This window comes from Papaver somniferum, chromosome 3 (assembly GCF_003573695.1).
Source record: "Papaver somniferum cultivar HN1 chromosome 3, ASM357369v1, whole genome shotgun sequence".
Taxonomy (NCBI): domain Eukaryota; kingdom Viridiplantae; phylum Streptophyta; class Magnoliopsida; order Ranunculales; family Papaveraceae; genus Papaver; species Papaver somniferum.
This window is the reverse complement of record NC_039360.1, coordinates 152,278,239-152,297,583: the sequence shown is the minus strand read 5'-3', so window position 1 is coordinate 152,297,583 and position 19,345 is coordinate 152,278,239. Positions and strand designations below refer to the sequence as shown.

Here is a 19,345-nt window from a genome sequence, read left to right as displayed (position 1 = left end):
CCGATACATTGCACACAAAAACAAAAACAAAAAAAACTAACGCCTGCAAAAAGAGAAGTAATAAACTAGAAAGTTTCTTACTGATCAGAAGCGATGTCAACAGACATAGGTAATTATAGTAAAAAAAATAGCCAATAATATTTTTGTGTTCTAATAGGTTTTTGTAAAGGTTAGGGTTTTTGTTTTATGGACGAAGAGAAACAAGAATACGATGGATTCTTAGAAAGAAGGTTAAAGGTTCGTGTGGGTAGGTTGGTAATATTCAAAATCTGTACTTATTTTCTTTGTATCCGACTTTGACCGCACATTGACTAGAATTTGGCCGAATTCTTTCCCTCCTCGTATCAATTCTTTCCCTTCTAATAACAGGACTCTAAATCATTGCGTGATCTCTGAAATATGAAACCATAAGCATCCGTGTGAGATTATCAGAGCACAAATCTAAAAATAAATATCCTCTTTTGTGAGTCTTCAAATCAGATCTTCCTTTTTTCTTCTTTTTTCTCATCTTTGATTGTATCCCCCACTAAAATTGTCTAGCTTTGAAAAACAATATTATCAGATCCCACATCAAGCAGAAACCCTATGAATCCGTTGATATTGTTGCCATCAGAGCCCATGAGACGGCTGATTAGCCGCTCATGATTTGAAGAAATTTTCAGAAGAAGAAAAGTTTGAAAAAAACCGGTTCTCTCGTGGGAAAGCGCTCCTGGGTCGTTAATAATAGATTCACTATTCAAATAATTAGAAAGATGAAAGCCTCCTAATCATTATTATGAATTAGTTAGATATCCAAAACTGGAATGCACAAGTTATGAGTGTTCCTAAAAAATAAAAGCACAGTGTATGGGCTATCGTAGGCACAACAAATTAATAAATATATTGTTCACTAATTAACTAGTAATATAGTGGTAGTATGAGATCGTTCCCACAGAGAGCTGTGTAATTGATAGGTTATTTGTATTAGCAAAATAAATAAAATAACAAATGGGGGATTTGTTATAAGATAAATAAAAACACAATAAGAAGAAAAGAGATGATTAAAGAATCCTTCGTTGTTGCCAAGCGTTAACAGGATCAGAATACTTATCTATCTTCCGTTAGAACTATTCATCACCAACCATAGACAACATGTACGCTTAGCTATCCCCAAAGCTCCTTGTATCACCAGATAACAGGTATGCTTAGTCACCGGATTCTATCCAACTGAGCCGCCTTGAGGTACGCTTACAAGGTGCTCAATCGAACGCTTTAGGGTTTGTGAATTTAGGTTTGATCCCAACAGTTAAACTCAGTATGCTCGGTTCACTTACTGGTATTGTTTTCACACACGATTGCTTTACAAAATCCCTCTGTAAGGTCTCATGTCTATTTGTGTAGGAGATGATTGACAATTACGGATCGCTCAAATCTCTACTAGCAATAGAATGATCAATAGACTAATCTAGTTGCGCACCCAAACCAATCTAAGAATCAATCATAAACCCTAGATATAATAAAACACAAATGATGATGATTAAAACTTCAAATAAACTTGTATTATTAATAAAGCTTCACGCTTAGAACATTGAATTCATCCTTAATCAACAAAGGATTTACTGCTCATATTACAAAGAAGATGAATAATGGTGGTTCCCCCCTAAAGGGGTAAACCCTAGATTTTTGATGTATAAGTAAACCCTAGATTATGATACGAGATTCTATGATATTCTTTGGAAGGCCTAATACCTAATTATATAGGTTTACAATGCTTGGCCTCCAAGTATCCTAGTCGGTTAAGGAACCCGATCCTAAATTACGAGAGAAAGACCTAAAACCGGTTCTTAGCCTTCAATAGTTTGCAAACCATCTTTTTAGAAAAGTATCCATGAACTTTGGTTTGCAAACCAGTATGTAAACTCTTTAATCCACAGACATGTCTTCGGTATTCGATAAAACATGTTTTGGTCGTAACTTCTTCGTCCGAACTCGGAATGACCTCATTTTTTTTGCATTTTTTTCCTCTTTCAATTCTCTTCAAGATGGTAATGAGAAATCCTGAATTTGAATGAGTTAATCTTGGTCTTTGGCCCGTCTCTTGATTTTGAGCGTTTTGCTCCTTTTCGTCGCACTTCTTCCACTTCTCTTGGACTTGGGCACTTGGATACTTGGAATACTTCTCTTCTCAGCTCTTTTTAGCACTTTGTAGCTCCTTTTTGGATGATTCACCTAATAGAAACAAATGAGAGAAAACAAGAGTAATAATACGAAAATATGCAAGAATAATAGCTAAAACAAGTGTGGAATGGGCACTGAAATCATATAAATTATGCACTTATGACACATCAACCGTCATGGACAAGGCAATGCGAGTCAGTTCAGTGGCCCTTATCGGTCTATCATGTGGTATGTATCACCTAATCTTGAACATTTTTTTTTATTATTATTATCCTATTGTAGAGAAGCAGCGTAGCCAAAGATGCCAACACAACAACTTCTACAGTGTTGTTCACCATGGTGCTTTGCTCCTTCATCCCTTCCAATCAAGAAAGGTCTCTCTCTCTCTCACACACAGTTACTTATGAATTTACGCTCCTTTTGGTAACTAATTTTGCATTAATTGGTTAATCTAATGCTCAATCAATTTTCTTAACCAGTCTAGAAATTCTCTGCATGTGTAGGATGTTCTCACATATACTCAGGGAAATTGTTTAGTATTGCAAAAAAATTCAAAGCTACAAAAATGAGAAGAACCGCATCAATAGTGGCTACTGCTTCCAGTATTAATAAGGAAGGGAGTCAGGACCACGATGTTGTTCAGCAAGTTACTGAAAATCTTTTTCTTGGTATGGATTTTGGGACATCCGGAGCTCGCTACGTTATTATTGACAAGCAAGGAGTAATTTATGCTGAACGTAAAAGAGATTATCCACCATGTAAGGTTAGTGTCATATTGATAAAAAAAAAAAAAAAAAAAATTAGTGTCACCAACAAGCAATTTTGCAAAGTAGGAACTATATAAACCCTTTCCGAGAACTTGGAATTATTGATAGGTTGTAGTTTTGGGTATCGTTGTTCTCGTGGTACATTACTTATTTTGGTTGTCTAGACAGGATGGGAACACTGTGGACTGGACAAGTTCATGGAAAATGACTCTATTCTTGCTACTTGAAGATATTCCTTATAGTCTCCGTCCATTTATTGTTTCAATTTCTATCGATGGAACTTCAGCCACAACCATTGTAGTTGACAGGTGTGTTACCAAATAGAGATATGGTTTCCACTTTTGAACTAAAGAAAAACATGTTTAATATGTCTTTTATGCTCAAAACATGTACTATCTAATACTATGTTTATAACATCCAATGTTATTATGGCAGTAAGACAGGTGAGCCATTATGGAAACCTTTTCTCTACAATGAGAGTTGTCCCGATGCTTTACCATTGGTCAAGTCCATTGCTCCGGAGAATCATACAGTCTGCACTGGTTCTTCTACCCTCTGTAATTGTTTCGTGGTGGAATTCATATAATTTAAGTAAAGATGCTGCATCATTGTTGCATCAAGCTAATTGGCTATTGTGGCTTCTTCATGGTAAGATTGGAGTTTCAGACTATAACAACGCTCTAAAGGTACTCTTTGGTCTTTGAATCTGTCTGATTTTCGCCTTCATATCTCTCTATAGCATCATGTTGTCTGACTTTCTAATTTTCATAGGTCGGATATGATCCTGAAATCGAGTCATATCCCAAGTGGTTACTTCTCAGCCATACTCAATGATGTTACCTTCTGTTAGAGCTCCTGGAACTTCCATTGGCTGCATAGTAGAAGATATCAGAGACCAATATGGTATACGGTTGGTTTAGTTGTTTTCCTTTCTGAATCTCCAGATTGAACGCTTAAAAAAAATTAATGGTACATGCAGGTTTTTCGAAAGATTGTATTTTCTGTACAGGAACAACAGATAGCATCGCTGCTTTTCTTGCAGCACGTGCTTCAGAACCTGGAAAAGCTGTGAGTTTTCCACTGGGTTCTACCTTTATCATGGTGCAGTCAGCTAGTGAAACCAATAAATTTACTCTTTCAGTCCCAAATTCTTAAAAGTTAAATCTTCAACTGTCTTTGTAAATAGGTAACCTCTTTGGGTTCAACGCTTGCTGTTAAACTACTCAGTACTAACAGAATTGACGACGCGCGATACGGGGTTTATAGCCATCGCCTTGATGATAAATGGCTTGTTGGAGGTGCATCAAATACTGGTGGTGCAGTTCTTAGACAGATCTTCACTGATGAAGAATTAAAAGAACTGAGTGGACAAATCGATCCAATGATATCTTCTCCCCTTGATTACTACCCTCTCCCAGCAGTTGGGGAACGGTTCCCTCTGGCAGACCCAAAAATGGCCCCAAGGTATTTAACTTTTCACCAGATGTATCCTTCTAAGGAAGGCTGGTACTGTTGAGCATCCAAATTTGTCAACTGGTTTGCTCCCGGAGTCAAGAGACAAACTAATTTCCTGCACTTGCGCAGATTACAACCACGCCCACAAAGTGATGCCGAGTACTTGCATGGTATACTTGAATCCATTGCACGCATTGAGGTAAGGGAACGACTCTGCTTTTTCCTCTTTCTGTCTCCAGTTATACATGCCTCACCATTTGTATGTGAAGTGCAGGCGAAAGCTTATGGGTTACTGAAGGAGCTCGGTGCAAGTGAAGTTCAAGAAGTGTTTACAGCAGGAGGAGGCTCAAAAAATGAGATATGGATACAGATTAGAGAGAAAGTGCTAGGCTTACCCGTGAGTCGGGCAGTTCAAACTGAAGCTGCATATGGTGCTGCCCTGCTGGCATTGAAGGGTTTCCAGGGATCTCATGCAGACTCAGTCTCAAATATAGAAAATTGACCATAGGGCTTGTAAATATCAATGGCCAAGAAGGTATGTAGCGGCCAGGATGTATTCAGAAGCTAATCTGGTCAGTGTTTTGATGTTTTGGGGATATATTTATGTGGTACATAATTAATGAACAACATGCTTTCAGTAAACAGGAATGAAACAAGAGTTTTAAGTTTTACATATGACAATCTAAGGACAATCTACGTTTATAGTTTACAGTATTGCTTAACTGATCCTACAAATTCTTCAAGGACTACCATAATGCAACAATCGTACATTTGTACTGCTGCTTTCTTCAGGGACTTACTTTTCTTCTTCGTCTTCGTGAAAAACAATATTTGCAGAGTGAAATAATTTTACGCCTAAATGAATATTGTTGATTGGATGTTCTGCTACTAACGCCTCGCCAGTTCTTTTACAGGCTGAGCAAATTAACCCAGCCGATACAATTAACAGAATGAGGCAGGCCTTTGCCGCCAATCTTTCTGCTGAATGCATCCTATGTGGTTTTCACCTTTTCCACTTGACTAAGGATCAATTTATCAGACTGTAGAAAGCTAGTTGGAGAAGTGAGGCGACTCAGAGCGAGAAAAAATCTAGCCTGAAAAAAAAAGTGGGAATGTTTGATTAGTGCTGTAGACAAATTTTTTACTAAAACATAGGAGCGGCAGTTGATGTCAAGTTTACCCATTGAAACGCTGCGAGAGACCACCAACACCCTGCAAGTCCAAAACCTCTGTTGCTTACTAGCTGAAAATTAAACGTACATTAGAATTGTTAATCATGGCTAACATACGAAAGGTTATGAGACCAAGGAGTAGACTTATTACGTACCAACACCAGAAGCCCACCCAAAGTAAAACATCCACTCATAGATATACTTAGGAACCTAAGATCTCTGCCAGCCTGTGCAATATAAGAAGAAACGGTTGAAAGCTGTAAATTGAACAACCATGGAAAATGATCGAACCTAGAAGCTTAAATTCATAAATACCAGCAGCGTCCCTTCAAGGCTATGTGTTGATGGTGTAACTATTAACGCTATGAGGTACGGTAGCAACACTTTGTGCATCTGCATGGATGAAACAAAATGAAGAACCATGTAAATATCCACAAAATAAGAGACATGTGCATAAACAAATACTACCAATTTTAAGTGCCCTGTTTATCTAAGTCTGTGATATTTATTGTTCTCTTCCCCATAAATCGAACATTGATGATACTGAAACCGACAAGGGTTAAGAAACTAGAAACACGGGAAGAAATAAAACTAACCTCACCAATGACCTCAGCGTCAGTTGTAAAAAGATTTGGGAACAACCAAGGGACAGATGTTCCAACAACTCCCAGTATTGCTCCAGCTATGGCTCCAATGACCAAAAGCGACTTTAAAAGCATCCGTGCCTGTGTGATGTTATAAAACCTTCAGCACGTATATCTAATAAAGATAAGCTCATAAATTTAACAAATTAAACAATAACAATATTTTAACTCCTGCTGAATAAATACGGCAAAATAAACTCACCACTCGCGTAACACTCTGAAAACAAATATGACCATATAAGAGGTCTCCTATTTATGCCTAAAAAAAAGGTCAGCAAACTAAACCAAAGACATACGATGATACTGCTGTAGTTTTATGAAGGAATATAACCTTTTGCAAGCTTTTATTGATTCCACATATTAACTCAGGCATAAAGGACTGTGCAGTTTGGGAGAGAGGCTCACCCCATACAGTACACATACAATAAACCTGAATCATAACCTGAAATTACATAATAAAAAAGTTGTCATCACACCCATCAGGTTCTACAAATATAAAACAGCAATAGAGGAGAACACAGACATCTTAAATCTACAGATTGGTATAACGTTAACCTGATGAGCTGCAATTTTGCGAGTACCCATAGATGTAGCGAAGTATGCAAGGAAAGAATAAAATGCCACCTGATTATCAGTAGAACTCGGACAATCAGAGATAGAAGAAAGAACTACATGTAGAAAAACTGCGCAACATAACCTATTAATATGTACCAAACCTTGGAAATCATTGTTACGAACACTGGAGCAGCGAGTTCAAATATCTGCAGAAGTTCTTTAGCTGACGGGATAGCTATGGAGAAAGCATTGTAGCCTTTGTTCTTTAAAGCCCCAATCATCATAAAGGCAGCAACTACCTGGAACAGTTTTTGCAAGTCACTACTTGGAAAAAAAATGTCCAGTTTGGTAACACTGAAATATAAAAAGCCACACTATGATAGCATAACCATCATAAAGCAACTAGAACGTGGAGACGCACTTGTGAGACCATCGTTGCCCAGGCAGCACCAGCAATTCCATAGCCTAAGAACATGCACAGTACAATATCACCAGTTGCATTTACTATACTGGCAACAGCCAAAGCCTTCAACGGTCCCCACGAATCTTTCATGCCAAGACTGGGTACCACAAAAGGAAGATAGGATTGTGAATAAAACAAGAGCGACAAGGGCCTTGATTTTTGAAATTTTATCATAAATATCATGGATAGAGAAAACCCTTCAACAACTCCATACAAGTAAAACATAACCTGATTTTTAGGGTTTTTCACAATTACTATTTTAACATAGAGACAGACACATTTGTGCCATGTACCAAGCAATTAGCTTACACTTGAATATCCATACCTAGCACTTTGAGTAACCCAGCCAACGAGAATAGCAGGCCATGCTAGGCCTCGAATCTACATAAAAAACAAAGTCAGAATACACATAAAAGTAAACAAAATTTATGGATATAATGTGAATACAAGAACTTCATTAGGAATAAGTAAACTGGTTCATTTTATATAGAGTTGTAGACGTGAAATTTTACAAATAACTTGAACCAATATCCAAACCTCTAAAGGTTAATTTTTGTTATTGACATGACTTTGTATGCGGGATGTATCATGAAAGCAGATTTCCTTGCACATAATAATAAAATCAGTGAAAGGTTTACTCGTTTGCAAACAAACCTGGACGTATGTGTTGGCAGCTGGTACTAGATGCAAATTCTGTGCCCCAGTAAAACCTTAACAATGACAGGAAACCCGGATAAATAAAATTGGCAATCAAATACTCAATATGGATTTGCTTCGTCCTTCACAGTATTCCTTCTTATGAGAATCGGTGAACTTTATTTTTGGGGCTCAAGCATGCTCGAATTCCCAGTACTACAACCAAATGAGTTACTTTATTATGAAGAAATCAACAGTCTTTTTTACCGCTTAATAGCTTTATGCCCAGGAATTTAGTGAGCAAAAGCATTCCCAATCCACAAGCGAAACCAACAAAGAGCAAGATAGATATCTTGTGTTGTACATCATTCTTATCCTGCAACATATGACAACACAAATGTAAACATGTCTGGATTAGCTTTTTAACCATCAGAATACATGTTATGTTTTAAACAACTATTAACCAAACCACATTAGCAAGTTCATATATCTAAACCAAGTAGACGTGAAAACTTACCCCTGTTGCAAGAGATGTTGCAACCATATTAGATGTGGCAATGGAGAGGAACATAAACACATAACTCAAGTAATCACACACAACTGTAGCTGGCCCTGCAAATCAATTTTAACCAACATCCAAAACAAAACAAAACAAAACAAAACAAAAACAAAAAAATCATTTGCTGAAAACCAAAACCTCCAACTTAAAAATTCGAAGCAAAAAATCTTAATGAATTACCTAATGCAGCAAGCTCTAAAGAGCTCCCTTGTCCAATAATGGCCGTATCAATGAGACTCATAAGTGGACCACATAACCATAACCCTGCAGCAGGTCCTGCAAATAAAGCAATTTCCTTTATTTGCATCCAAATACTATCATTAACAATCTCAACATTTATTCCTTCTTTCACCGAACTAATAATTCCCTGAGACGGATCACTTTCAACTTCTACTTGGGAAGAAGTAGAAACAATTGAATCTTCTTCAGTCAAATCATTAGGGGTTTCGATCAAATTTTGATCTATAGGAGTTATACAAGATATTCTGAAACGTTGGTTGGCTCTGAAGGAAGAAGATGTTAAAATAGAAGAAATATGAGAAAGCTGTGGAAGAGGAAGATAATGGGGGAAGTGAGCAACAATGGCTGAAGATGAACAAGGATAAAATCGTCGATTATTAGGGTTTCTGAAAGGGGAATGACTAGAGAGATTTAGGGTTTTGATTTCCATTATTGCTGGTGGTGAAAGAGGAGAGAGAAGAGAGAGTTTTAGCGGGAGAGAAATGAAAGAAATGTGGATGTTGTTTTTAAGTATGGACTTTTGTTAGTGGTAGTAGAAGGAAAAAAAATATGATGAGAGTTGCTGCTGTCGCTTCTGAATCTGCTGCTGTCTATGTTTCGTTTTGGTTTTGTTCAGGCTTTTGCCAACGGCTGAGAAAATTCCCCTCGTAACTATAGTGCACTTGTCCTTTTGCGTCAGTCAATCAGATATCTGGACTTCGGAGAGAGTTTAGGTTCAGAATAGAACCGCAATTATGCATGGAAATAATCGTCAAGTCGTGCACAATATAAAAGTCACATTATGGCTGGGTGTGTGCGAGTGAACTACATGGTTCCCCAAGTTTTCATTTTGTCAGATATAAGCCTAGTGCTTAATTCAATATATTTACCTGTCTGGCATGAACAGTGGCAAAAGAAAAACAACTAGTCTCCCAAGGAAAGGCGGAAAAGTGGTTGCATTTTGCTCGGTGTGTGCGAGTGCTTGCTGCGTCAGGTAATTTCATCAATTAATAACTTAAATAATTATAGACTAGACTGGGACGAAAGCTAAACGGCACCTTACTGGCCATAATTGTCGTTTGGTTGGATTTGATCCTTCTTATTGTAATTTTCTCAAAACGTGGAAGTTTCACCTAGTCAAACAAGTCACAGGAATACAAAAGACCAATCGCAATCATATATAGAAAATTGCAAACCCTTATAATCGAATTACATGGATCACACAATCATACATAAAATGAGATATGCATCCATTATTGTAAAGTTGTATCAAGAGAGAGAGAAAAATAAGTCGTTTGATATTTTAACGGTATCATGATGTCAGTATCATGAAAATTTGAAAGCCACTCAATATTAGTCTCTTCACTTGTGAATTATCAACAATATATTTGGCAAATGGAGGAAACAACAAAAACAGATTGTCACCCCAACTAAAAAGAGGATGAATTGTGTAACAAAATAAATATAATATGAAAGGAAAAAAAAAACTTACAACATTACAGATCTATCTATATATCACATATAACATACTTCTCTTCACAGGAAAAACTGTTGCATGCGCGCTCTACCTTTTCAAGTGATTAACAAAAAGAAGAACAGGAAAATCGAAGATATGCACACAGTATTGATGCCAAGTTTTTCTTCCTCCGTAAAAATCAATTTTATGCAAGATAGGTTATCAAAATACTTCAGCCATCTTGCTTGCAAGAACACGTTCACGTCTTTCAACGAATCCAGCAGGAAACCAACCTGCTCTTCCTTTGCATTCACCTTCTGCCCAACCATTGTTCGCTACCTGCCGATGGCAAAAAAAAAAAAAAAATTACAAAAATTGGTAAATGTGGATGAATCAAAACTAATTGCACATCACGTGAAGCTGTATTAAACAAGAGAAAGATCAGCACAAAATTATCAACAAACTAGTAAAGTGAACTTCAAGGGTTAAATTAAATACACGAAAGTGCCATTCTACATAGCTTCCAGGTTTTGACTTAATCAAGTCAAGTTATGAATACCACTTGCATGAGACGATTAAACTAAAATTACCCCAAACTAAACTTATATATAGTACTTTCGAGACTCTACTAGGTGTCTACTTTTAGTATAGCTTCGGGTGGTGCTTCAGTGGGATATAAAAGTAGACACCTAGATCTCGAAGCAAATTAGTTTTAACTACAAACTATGGGGATATGACAAGATTTTGGACTGTAAAGACAATATTTGATACTTAAAAGTAATAATTGCTCTTTTCTTTCTTTCTTGTTTCTCCTTCTTCATCTTAACAACTAATATTAACAAAGAGGAAAATGCATACATAACAGAGAGAATTTATATATATCAAAAGATCACAAAAAATTGTACAAGAACCTTTCGTACGACAACGTAGTCACCAACTGATAAATTCAGCTCCACACTGGACTCGGCTAGGTATGAATGTACAACCTAAAAAGTAGATATATGTAACAAAATAAGAGACCGGGTATGAGTAGTTGAATACATAATATTACCATATGATAAATAACAAAATATGGAGTGGTGGGGCAGGAACAATTACCTCGCCCAAAAAGTAACTAATGCTATCTGTTACTCCATCATATGCAGATGAAGCAAACACACCATTTACTTGTTCATATGAAGGAGGTGGCATAGAGTTGTCCACAGCTGGTGTGGGAGATGCTTCAATCCGTTGGCGCTCTGATACCATCTGCTATACAGAACGAGTCATGGTTAAATCCTCGCGAGTGTCAAAGCAAAAACAGTTAGAATTCCACATAAAACACCTAGCTTTAGCACTTAAGCTACTGATCTATGAGAAGTATTACTGCAAATGTAATCATAAACCATACCTCGCCTTCAAGCTGATCAAGTATCTGGAGGGCTCTATTGTGAAAAGTGCGCTCGGATTCAACCTTCAGTGTATGGAGAAATTGACAATAGTATTAGTTTTCATATAAGATGTCCTGGTAGTTATGGAATCTTCATTTAAGTAAACCTATATCCGAAGCATTACCATTGAAATAAGGCGCTGGAGTGTTAACCGTTGCTGCTGAGCCTCCACAGCAGACATTGCTGCAGCAGCTTCCTTCCCTAATATTGCCATGTTGGACTTTAAATCTTGCAGTTTTGCTTCAGCAGCTTCAAGTTTTACACAATAGTCAGCACTTACTGTTGATTCCCTCGCTCTAGTTTGACGTTTGGAGACCTCAATAGCCTACCTAGGTCCAAACCGAGATGAGAACAGAAAGATTGTATGAGAAAAAAATAAATGATATCACACAGAAAAGCAACTTGAAACAACCAAGTGTTTCACAAATTTCTGCCAGAAGAACAGAAGTCCCATCCACACCAACCTACCTCTTTTATATTTCTTTTTTTGGGGAAAAAGACGATAATTTTTGCCCTGCAGTTAGAAGGGCTTATAATCATCAAAAAAGGAAAATTCTTTCTTAGCAAGAAAAAACCATATCTAGTAGTACCTGGGCTTCAGCTTCTTGTCGCATTCTATCGTATCGTTGAGCAAGATGTCGAGCATCCTCCAACGGAGCTCCCATTACCATTGCTCTTAATGGCTCAGCAACCTGGAGATTCAAGCCATTCGTATTATTTTTGAATCTTTACTAGAAGAACGTACATGCCTACTAATAGCACGAAGGATATGAGACGAGAAATTCACAATGAACATGATGGCCTTACAATCGGTAACCAACATCATGATCCTCAACTGTAAACTGGTAACAACAAAAGATATGCTTACATCCATTATCCACTGATCCATCTGTTTACATATTTCATATTAAGGATACAACGATACCTGTGTACCAAGGGCTTTCAGCAGATTACTGCGCTCCTTTTCCATTTGACTACGAGCCCGTCCATAACTTAATGAAGCTTTTGACAACGTGTTGCCGCTGGTACATGTATTTTCGGCACCATATTTCCTGCTATCTTCTGACAGTTTTGAACCTGTTGAGAAGTCATAATGTAAGTTCATAGCTTCTCAAATCATGGGCATGCCAGACTTGAAAATTGGAAAAGGACATGAAAGGCAAAGCTTCAACGAAATACCTATTTCTATCTGTTTGGACCCTGTAACAATATAACCTTCAACACCACGAACTATATCCCTTTGAAAATGCTGAATAAAGAGAACAATAGTCATAGGATGAAAATACATCAGTTTTTTAAAGTATGGAACACATTAAAGGACGGAGGAGAACCTTGCCAGCACGAGTAGATATGTAAAGCCTTTCAAGTTTTTGATGCTGCTGAACATCTGCATTATCACTACCGAATTCTGAACCTCCATGTCCCCCAAACTGCTTGAAGACAGCCTGAAGTAGAATTAAGCAGGGGAAACTACTGTCAAGAAAATTATTCGGAAAAAATTGTGACAAGGATAATTCAATAGTGAGGACTCCAAGAGGCAACAAATGAGTGACCCACCAACCAATCTTCATTCTTATCCTACTCTGCCTGGGAAATTCAACAATCTTGAGCTAAAAATCTACACAAAAACAATTTGAAACACTAGCTTTCTGAACCAAAAGTAATCAACTCTAGATCAAATGCTAGAAAAGCGATCTTACAGTAAATGATTAAGAACGATTCTACAGTAGTCGGGCAATTAATTGAGGCACGGAGACATGCCAACTTAGAACCACATCTTGTAATTTGTATGAATAGCATTCTCATTAACCTAAATCTGTTGCCTTTGCAATGTGGCGTTTAAGTACTTAACACATTCTACAAATGCAACAATCAGCCTATCCTGATCACAGTTGAAAAAAATAAAAGAAGATATCTAACCAAAACCCAAACCACGTGACACTCTTTGACAATCTAAAACTTGCAAATCAACAAAACTCACATAATAAAATCAATGTTAATTTTGACCTACAAAATACCCAAATAACATATTTATCAGAAATAAAATAATAATCTAAAATGTTTTGGAAAGGAGATCTCTTTTCTGTGTCAAGTGTTAGTTCCATTGGATCAAAAATTAAACAGTAAGAATTTCTTGTTAAGGTAAGAAGAAAAGTACCTGTTGTTGCTTAGCTACTTGCTCTCTTAGCTTTGTCGCTTGTTTCCTGATGGCATCCATTCACAAACTGCTTGAGCAAGTCTGAGTAGGGCGAGAGAGATCTAGTGGAGATTTAACAAGTAAGGTTAGGAGAGATCACGGAGAAGTAAGAGAGAAGGATAGAGAGAATGGACTTTCAAATGTTTTTGGCAGTTGAGAGAGACACAGAGAACCTAATTGAATCGGACGTTTGTATTTCCTTTTCTCTCTTTCTCTCTCTATCTAACTCATCACAGACAGTCGAGAGCGTTTGTTGTCTGTCTGTGTGTAATGACTTTTTGCTCTCGCATAGTAACATCAATCGACAGTCTCTTACGCTGATACTCTGCCATCTGTTATACCGTCACAGCAAGCCCAGTGGATGGACAAATTAGCAAATTTACACATTCCCATCGAGAAAATTTATCCACCACCACCATACAATGGAATAGGCAGAGGCTCTAGCATTTGCCCATCCCTTTTCAAGTCGAGTCGAGCGACTCAATTTGAGACGCTCGGCCTTGACTAGGTTCATCCGTAAATTCAGCTTATTTCATTTCCAAAATCACACCTTCTATAATTTCAGGCTTTTTCTTCCAAAATTCTTATAAAATCAAACAAATGTCTTCCGATTTCAAACTTTATGTTCCTATCTTCCAAAATGGCAGGTTCATCACAAATACAAAATGCTCCAATTGAAAATGCTTCATCACCAAAAGTCCGCGAGTATCGTCAGGATGAAGATAAAGTTATTTGCACTTTGCAGAGCTTATATAGTTTTTACGCTTGACCATATCAATGGTGTTCAACAATAACATAACACGCTTTGGGAGAATATTTTTAAACATTCTTATCAGGAAACTGGGAATCCAAAAAGTCGTGATGTTATTGTGTTTTCAGGTCGTTATAATATAATCAACGAAGACATGAACAATTGGGTAGCTTTGATGATGCAAATCAATCATTGGAAAATGAGCGGTGAAACTGAAGTCGATGTGGTAAGTCGTATTTGAATTTGTTTAATTGATATTTAAAATGCGTTATGTTTTTTATAATAACTGTTAGAGCATTGCTCGGTCGAACTCGCAAGTTTTGCTATCTCAAGCTTGTTGTCAATATTAGTTGCAGAAAACTATTTCTTGATTTTTAGTCTACTAAAATCAAGTCTCGGTGATAAGTATTGATCTCTGTACCATGGTGACTATTATTATAGAGGCGGAATTCAGAATAATAATAGACGAAAACTAGAAAACAGAACACACTAGAAACCAGATTCGAAGAAATATATCTTCTTTAGATTATGAACAAGAAAACTATTACAATTCTCTCTTTGTTACGCTCACAATCTCTCTAGGTAAATAACCTTAAAATATTTTCTAAGATTGCTTTTACAATAATTAATTGACTCACAAACTTATCTCTAGGTATGTGCGTTCAACCTCCTTTTCTAGGTGTCAAACCACACTTTCTAGCCTGTCTTAGCTATGAGCTAAACATCTCTATTTATAGCTTTAACGGTTTCCCAAACCTTATAGGAATTTATTTCCTTATATGGGAATTCTCTTTTTAGGAATATTACCTTGTCTAGGAAGTATTTCTTTAACTAGGTATACTTCCTTACTTTGGTTTGGTTTTCCAAACCTCTTAGGATTTTCCTTTTATAGGAATACTGTCTTAAATCAGTAATCCCTCCTAAATTACAATTATATCCTCAATCTATCTTGAGGATCACTAGTTCTTGGAGAGAGAAAGATACACATGTATCATGCCCCCCCCCCCCAAGAACTTGAACTCCTGTGAAAGTTATATTTAGAGGTTAGGGAACTCAAGAGTTCCTTTCACCCTGCTGAACCATCTCTCCTTGCTGGGAACTTGACTTTGACTTCCAATTAGAAAAGCGTCCTTATCTTCTTGTCTTATCTTAGTCACTCTTCGCTCCGCAATACAATCCTCTTCGAGTGGTTCTTCTCTATCAAACCACAAGTCTTTCACATCTCCGTCATTATCTAGTAATGGTGGTTCAAACATGTTCAACCTTTCTAGGTCTTCTTATTTTTGTTTGGTTAGAACTTCCAAACAAACTCTACTCGGCTTCTCATCAAGAGAACGGATTACAAGGAGAATGAACTTTGTACTATCATTCACCAACCGTTTAGCCTGAGTGGCTGTAATCAAGCTTTCCCCCTCAAGAGGAGAGCCAATAGCTCGTATTACAAAAGTTCTCCCATCTTTGGTAAAGGTATACTTCTCCTCCCTCCTATGTAAAACCGCATCTCGATCCCATAAGTAAGGACTATCAAGTACAACTTGACAAACATCCAATGGAACCACGTTGCATGTAACCTCGTCAATGTATGACTCATCAAAAGCAAACTTGAACTTGCACTACTCTGCAACCTGTAGACCACCTTCCTTTTGAAGCCACCCTAAAGGATAGGGTTTCGAATGTTTGAAAGTTTTCAAACCCAACTTCTGTACCAAAGAATGTGAAAGTAAATTCTTCTGACTTCCCGGGTCAATAACAACATCTATTAGTGTTGTCTTAACCTGTATCTTAACCATGAAGAGTCGTTCTCTGGTATCGTCTTTCGTAAGTTCTTCTAGGCCTCCTGCCATTAGAGATAGCTTTTGATTAGGTTCTGTTAGTCCTTGGACTTCTTTTGGAGCTTGTGCGACTAGTGTTTCCATCATGGCTTCTTTCTTCTGCAACCATTTTGGTTTTAGATTAGGATACTTCATCCAACACTTATCAACAACATGCCCTGTTCGTTTGCAATGTTTACAAACTAAACCTTCTTGATCATTAGACTTCCCTTTCTCTTTGCTCCTTTCATCTACTTTAGCGACGAAACTTCCAGACTTTCCCTTGACATTTCCCTCAACATCAGTTTTCTTCAGCCTGCCTTCGATGGCATTAGCTTTTATGCTTGCTTCGGAGATAGTATCCACCGAAAACATCTTCAACTCCTTCCGTATATACTCATGGAATTCGGAAATATATTTCATATAGATAATATAATCTCCCAAGTCTAAATCCAAAATCGTAGCTTGATTTTGAAATTCCGAAGTATATTCTTGTACGGTTTGGTTGTAAGTCTGCTTCAAGATATACCACTTGAACCATCTCTCCTCAAGGTAGCCAACCAGATAAAATTACTTTCTTACAACTGCCTTGAATCTTTTCCACGACAATACTCCCTTACCTAAGTTTTGTATTTGATAAGCTTTCCACCAGGTTAGAGCATGCTTTTGTAGCTTTAATGCCGAGAAAGCAATCTTTTCCTTTGAATCATATTCAAAGAAATAAAAATACGTCTCTAGACGTTCAATCCAGTCATCCAATTTTTCTACATCAACACTTCCATCGTAAGGTGGAATATCAACACGAAAATCAATTTTCAGATTCTTACCATGAGGTTTAGTTGATGTAGGACTTTTAAGAAACTCACTTTCGTCATCCTCATCTTCTTCCTCTTCCTCTTCTTCTTCCGAATCGTCTTCTTCAGAATCATCTTTTTCTGAAGCTTCAGGTGAAGGTGTAATCTTTTTCTTCGTCTTCGGCTTGGGTGTATGAGAATGAATACATTTGCTCAGTTCCTTAAGGGTAACTTGAATTGACTTCATGTCTGTCTGTAGCGTAGCCACCTTTTCTTCCATAGTTTGTGGTGCGTCTTCCTTAGGATCATCATATGACTTTGTCATCCTTGATCCCCTTGTTTTCTTAACATCTTCTAGCTTCTCGAGTACCTCACCAAGTTTTATGTAGAGAGATTTAGTGAAAACTATAAACCACATGGATTTACCCTAAAAACTAACCTAGCTCGTGATGTCAACTTGATAAGTATTGATCTCTGTACCTTGGTGACTATTATTATAGAGGCGGAATTCAGAATAATAATAGACGAAACTAGAAAACATAACACACTAGAAACCAGATTCGAAGAAATATATCTTCTCTAGATTATGAACAAGAAAACTATTACAATTCTCTCTTTGTTACAGTCACAATCTCTCTAGGTAAATAACCTTAAAATATTTTCTAAGCTTGCTTTTAAAATAATTAATTGCCTCACAAACTTATCTCTAGGTATGTGCGTTCAACCTCCTTTTCTAGGTGTCAAACCACACTTTCTAGCATGTCTTAGCTATGAGCTAAACATCTCTATTTATAGCTTTAACGGTTTCCCAAACCTTATAGGAATCTATTTCCTTATCTAGGAATTCCCTTTCTAGGTATATTTCCCTTTCTAGGAATATTACCTTGTCTAGGAAGTATTTCCTTAACTAGGTATACTTCCTTACTTTGGTTTGGTTTCCCAAACCTCTTAAGATTTTCGTTTTATAGGAATATTGCCTTAAATCAGTAATCCCTCCTAAATTACAATTTTATCCTCAATCCATCTTGAGGATCACTAGTTCTCGGAGAGAGAATGATACACATGTATCACTCGTACTAGGATTAGAGTATGGTAGTTGAGTATCATATATCACTGAGTAGCCCTCGAATATTGAAGACTGAAGAACAAGAGAAGATTTTGTGAGAACTCCATCAACAAAGAGGTATGCGAAGACTAACTTATCCTATTTAATCATGGCATTTTCCACTCTATCTTATGACCACGTCGTATGATTTTAATAGATTTAATATTATTAAAAAAATTGAGTTCAAGCTTGTCTCTCAAAATATGATTCAAGCAATGGATCTTCTTAGATCCTTAGAAATATGAGTTAGAAGAATTTATTGTTCACAACTATTTTTGTTTTAAGTTGATCATTTGGAAATTACCCAAGCAACAGTGCATATTGTATATGGCTATTGGGAATGTTTCAAATTAATTATGAGAGTTTAGAATTACTTGGCTCAAGGTACACATACTTATATGTAAATCCAATGTCAGAAATTCTACGGACTGTAGAGGTTTGCAAACCCGGTTTGGCACCCTTTTCATCCGAATTACGGAATGGGAAAGGGTTGCAAACTTCGATCAACTGACTTAGCAAAATGACAAGTTTTGAAACCCAGTTTTGAAACCCCTTGAGCCTGAATCCGTGAAATTCCAAGGGTTAACAAACCTATATAGTTTAGTATTAGCAGAAGTACACGAACTATTTTATATGGCTATGTTCGCTTTTGATACTACTCTCATAACACTTTTAATACAACTTTCTTCACAAAATCATTATAAGTTCATGAATTATTGTTTAGTCTTGAGTGTTATAGAACACTGCTTATGCTTGTAAGTTCAAAGGCTATTTTGCCACTATGAACCATCATTGTGCACGGTTCCAGAACCCTGGACCATTATGCATATGTTTCAGTGAAATTTCAAGGCAGATTATGTCACATGCTTACATGAATTCCTAATAAGAATTTCATCTAAAGTGAGAAAGCATTTTCTTGAATTCCAATGTTGCGCTCTTGGCTGAATCTGTCACTTTTAATGAATGTAGCAATACTCACATTAATCTTGACAGTTTCCTTGATAATTTACATCAAACACTCTGGAGGACGTGATGGATTTTTCACTTACTGATGAAAATTCCGTTGTTAACAGTTAAGGATCATCACAAGTGTGTCCATCTGTAGAAACAAGTGGTGTTTCTGAACAATCACCCACAAACCGAGTCTGTACTTTCTATACCATGGAAGTCCATG

General features: G+C 37.0%; 2 protein-coding genes and 1 pseudogene across 2 annotated transcripts; 1 reads left to right on the top strand and 2 right to left on the bottom strand.

Moving 5' to 3' along the window:
- Nucleotides 1–2,442: 2,442 nt before the first annotated feature.
- LOC113357692 lies at nt 2,443–5,052 on the top strand (annotated as a pseudogene).
- LOC113357691 (protein DETOXIFICATION 46, chloroplastic-like) lies at nt 4,996–9,186 on the bottom strand. Its single transcript, XM_026601126.1, has 14 exons — nt 8,589–9,186; nt 8,367–8,461; nt 8,117–8,225; nt 7,868–7,923; nt 7,539–7,594; nt 7,172–7,310; nt 6,912–7,049; nt 6,751–6,819; nt 6,527–6,637; nt 6,148–6,276; nt 5,867–5,944; nt 5,707–5,778; nt 5,560–5,622; nt 4,996–5,473 (listed from the first exon to the last, which is right to left on the bottom strand). The coding sequence occupies exons 1-14, from the start codon at nt 9,076–9,078 to the stop codon at nt 5,372–5,374; spliced, it is 1,707 nt and encodes a 568-aa protein (XP_026456911.1). The 5' UTR covers nt 9,079–9,186; the 3' UTR covers nt 4,996–5,371.
- A 782-nt stretch (nt 9,187–9,968) lies between these two features.
- LOC113357693 (SH3 domain-containing protein 2-like) lies at nt 9,969–13,936 on the bottom strand. The gene is made up of 10 exons (XM_026601128.1): nt 13,672–13,936; nt 12,845–12,958; nt 12,693–12,762; nt 12,439–12,590; nt 12,104–12,205; nt 11,638–11,838; nt 11,474–11,536; nt 11,182–11,331; nt 10,995–11,069; nt 9,969–10,422 (listed from the first exon to the last, which is right to left on the bottom strand). Exons 1-10 carry the CDS (start codon nt 13,729–13,731, stop codon nt 10,306–10,308), a joined length of 1,104 nt encoding a protein of 367 aa, XP_026456913.1. The 5' UTR covers nt 13,732–13,936; the 3' UTR covers nt 9,969–10,305.
- Between the last annotated feature and the right edge of the window lie 5,409 nt (nt 13,937–19,345).

What these genes read in the sequence shown, in the direction of transcription:
- LOC113357691 (XM_026601126.1), bottom strand. Translation starts at nt 9,078, where the DNA reads ATGGAAATCAAAACCCTAAATCTCTCTAGTCATTCCCCTTTCAGAAAC. An exon ending in TGGGTTACTCAAAGTGCTAG is followed by an intron (nt 7,311 to 7,538) that starts GTATGGATATTC and finishes TGTGGTACCCAG; the next exon opens with TCTTGGCATGAAAGATTCGT. An exon ending in TCAATAAAAGCTTGCAAAAG is followed by an intron (nt 6,277 to 6,526) that starts GTTATATTCCTT and finishes AACATCACACAG; the next exon opens with GCACGGATGCTTTTAAAGTC.
- LOC113357693 (XM_026601128.1), bottom strand. Translation starts at nt 13,731, where the DNA reads ATGGATGCCATCAGGAAACAAGCGACAAAGCTAAGAGAGCAAGTAGCT. An exon ending in TTGATCAGCTTGAAGGCGAG is followed by an intron (nt 11,332 to 11,473) that starts GTATGGTTTATG and finishes TCTGTATAGCAG; the next exon opens with ATGGTATCAGAGCGCCAACG. An exon ending in ACTACGTTGTCGTACGAAAG is followed by an intron (nt 10,423 to 10,994) that starts GTTCTTGTACAA and finishes TGCCATCGGCAG; the next exon opens with GTAGCGAACAATGGTTGGGC.